The sequence below is a fragment of the Hipposideros armiger genome, unplaced genomic scaffold (assembly GCF_001890085.2).
Source record: "Hipposideros armiger isolate ML-2016 unplaced genomic scaffold, ASM189008v1 scaffold_121, whole genome shotgun sequence".
Taxonomy (NCBI): domain Eukaryota; kingdom Metazoa; phylum Chordata; class Mammalia; order Chiroptera; family Hipposideridae; genus Hipposideros; species Hipposideros armiger.
This window is the reverse complement of record NW_017731471.1, coordinates 3,145,827-3,148,488: the sequence shown is the minus strand read 5'-3', so window position 1 is coordinate 3,148,488 and position 2,662 is coordinate 3,145,827. Positions and strand designations below refer to the sequence as shown.

The following is a 2,662-nucleotide window of genomic DNA, read 5'->3' as shown; positions in this document are numbered from 1 at the left end:
CCGGCGACTTACGGCAGCCCAGCTCCAGGTTGAGCTGTTGTTCAGCATCTTAGCTGTGGAGGGCAGTGTCACTGGCCTTCATATGTGGGATCCGAACCGGGGCCCTCTGGTATCCCAAGCCAGCTCTTAACCATCGTGCCACTCAGCCGGCTTCTTGGTACCTCTCTTACCCCACAGTCCACTGTATCCTAACCACAGTTATTCCGTAAACTGGTTATAAATATAATCAATTGGATGTATTTTATAACATCACCTATAATTTAATTTTATAATACATATTTTAAAAGTAACTAGATAAAATTTTGTCCTTTTCTATAACCTGGTTTCTTTTTTGTGCTCTTCTCATCTCTTCTGAAAACTAAACTTTCTTTTGACTTTATCAAAACAGTTTGTTTTTGTTTGTATTTGGTCAAATCATTACTCATAATGTCCTGGATCAGTTCTTTTCCAAATTTTAATATGCAGTCCAGTAATTCTAAATTCTTGCCTATGCTTCAGATACTGTAACTATACCTTTATTAGTGCACATCAGTCACATATATATGAGTCAATTATGTTGAAACACTTTTGACATATCATGATTAAGTGCTTAGTTGTTTCATGTTGTGTATTCCTAGAATAGACTAAATGTGTCAACCAAGAGTAACAGAGGGTATTTTTTATTTCATAGGAGAATATCAGCATTAATGTGGGAGGTACGCTACATTGAACATAATGCCAGGACTTTCAATGAGCCAGACAGTCCTATAGTTAAAGCAGCCAAAATTGTAACTGATGTCTTACTTCGATTTATTGGGTAAGAAGCAATTTTATCTTCCATAGGGACTGACTTCTGATTTTTTTAATTTATTGAAATGTGTTTTGACTTATCATATTTCTTAGGGACCAGAGCTGTACTGATATACTGGATACTTATAATAAAATTAAAGCAGAAGAACTAAACAGTACTGATACAGAGGAGGTAAGAATTGTAGCATGATTAGTAGGCATGAATTCCTTTTCTGTTATTTGAAGTACAGTAAGTATTACATGTAGGTGTTATAACTGGTTATGAACGATGAAGCTGATTTCTAAAAGCTGGCCGGACACCTGCATCTTTTCTTATTAAATTATTTAACCTGTATTTAGATGACATATACTAAAAATGTAGCAGTGCTTCAGTATTCAGGCAGAAACAGGTGTCCAGTCATCCTGTTTAACTTAGTGGGTTTCAGTGATGAGAAATCAAGACTTCATTTTACAGCCCTTAAAAACAGGACAAAGCATTAAATATTTTGAAAGAATGGTTGGTTGATGGAAATTTAAGTAAGGATTCATTTTTTAAACAGTACATGAAAAATAGTAATGATTTTAAAATTTTGGTTTTCAAAATACACTTTTAGTGATTTCATGGAGATGCTGTTTGATTTCCTTTATGGAAGTTTGCTGACATAAACCAGTTTTTCTTAATGAAATGAAATTAGTATTGTCAGCAAACCCTCACATATCTGATTTCCCCACCCAGCCATACCCCTGAGTACATAAAGCCATTTTTGACTGGAGGCATTGATGGCGAGAAACTAAAGCCAAGATAAGAGTCTGAAACAATAATGAAAAGTGAGAATTCAAAAATCTTTACTAGAAGACAATTCATCTCAGGGATGAGTGATTCAAATATGTTAGATTCTATTGTAATGTCTACTGTACAGAGACACCTTACATGTTCATATTGTCTCTACTCTTAATCTCCACAGTGGTAAATCTCCAATGGTTTTTACTCTTTAATGAAAATGTATCTGACTATAAAATGTTGTGTTATGCAAGTTAAATGTTATTTACATAATAAAACTAGAATATGCCATTTATATATTATTCTTCTGAAACTAATGAAAAATTTATCATTTTTATGCCTATTATCAATATTTTCTCTGACCTTTCACATGAATGCATTTTGATTGAGGATTTCATGTAGTAAGAATTTGTCCTCAGAGTAGCACTACTTGGGTTTAGAATGGAAAATTAAAGTAAAAAGTAATTCAGCAATTTTATTTTTTTGGTGAGAACATTTATTAAGTTCTACTGTTTAGCAAATTTCAATTATGCAATACAGTGTTATCAACTATAGCCACCATGTTTTATATTAGGTTCTTAGATCCTCAGACTTTATTCATCTTACAGCTGAAAGTTTGTACCCTTTTACCAATCTCTCCGTATTTCCCTGACAACTCAGCCCCTGGCAACCTCTCTTCTATTCTCTGTTTTTATGAGTTTGACTTTTTTTAAAGATTCCATATGTAAGTGATAATACCGTGCAGTATTTGTCTTTCTCTGTCTGGCTGTTTCGCTTAGCATAATGTCCACCAGGTTCATCTATGTTGTCTCAGATGGCAGAATTTCCTTCTTTCTCAAGGCTGAATAATATTCCTCTGTGTGTGTGTGTGTGTGTGTGTGTGTGTGTGTGTGCATCACATCTTCTGTATTCATTCATCTGCTGGCAGACACTTAGGTTGTTTTTATACCTTTGCTATTGTGAATAATGCTGCAGTGAACATGGGAGTGCAGTTTTATCTCTTTGAGATCCTGTTTTCATTATCTTTATATATATATATATATATATATATATATATATATATGTATATATATAATATACTCAGAAGTGGGATTCATGGATCATATGGTAGTT

At 33.7% G+C, this 2,662-nt stretch overlaps 1 protein-coding gene across 1 annotated transcript in view; it reads left to right on the top strand.

The window, feature by feature from the left end:
- Positions 1-2,662, top strand: part of BRWD3 (bromodomain and WD repeat domain containing 3) — a 116,757-nt gene that overhangs the window by 90,100 nt on the left and 23,995 nt on the right. The window contains exons 32-33 of the mRNA XM_019648194.1: positions 671-796; positions 883-961. Coding sequence (XP_019503739.1) covers positions 671-796; positions 883-961 — 205 coding nt within the window. The remainder of the gene's footprint in view (positions 1-670; positions 797-882; positions 962-2,662) is intronic.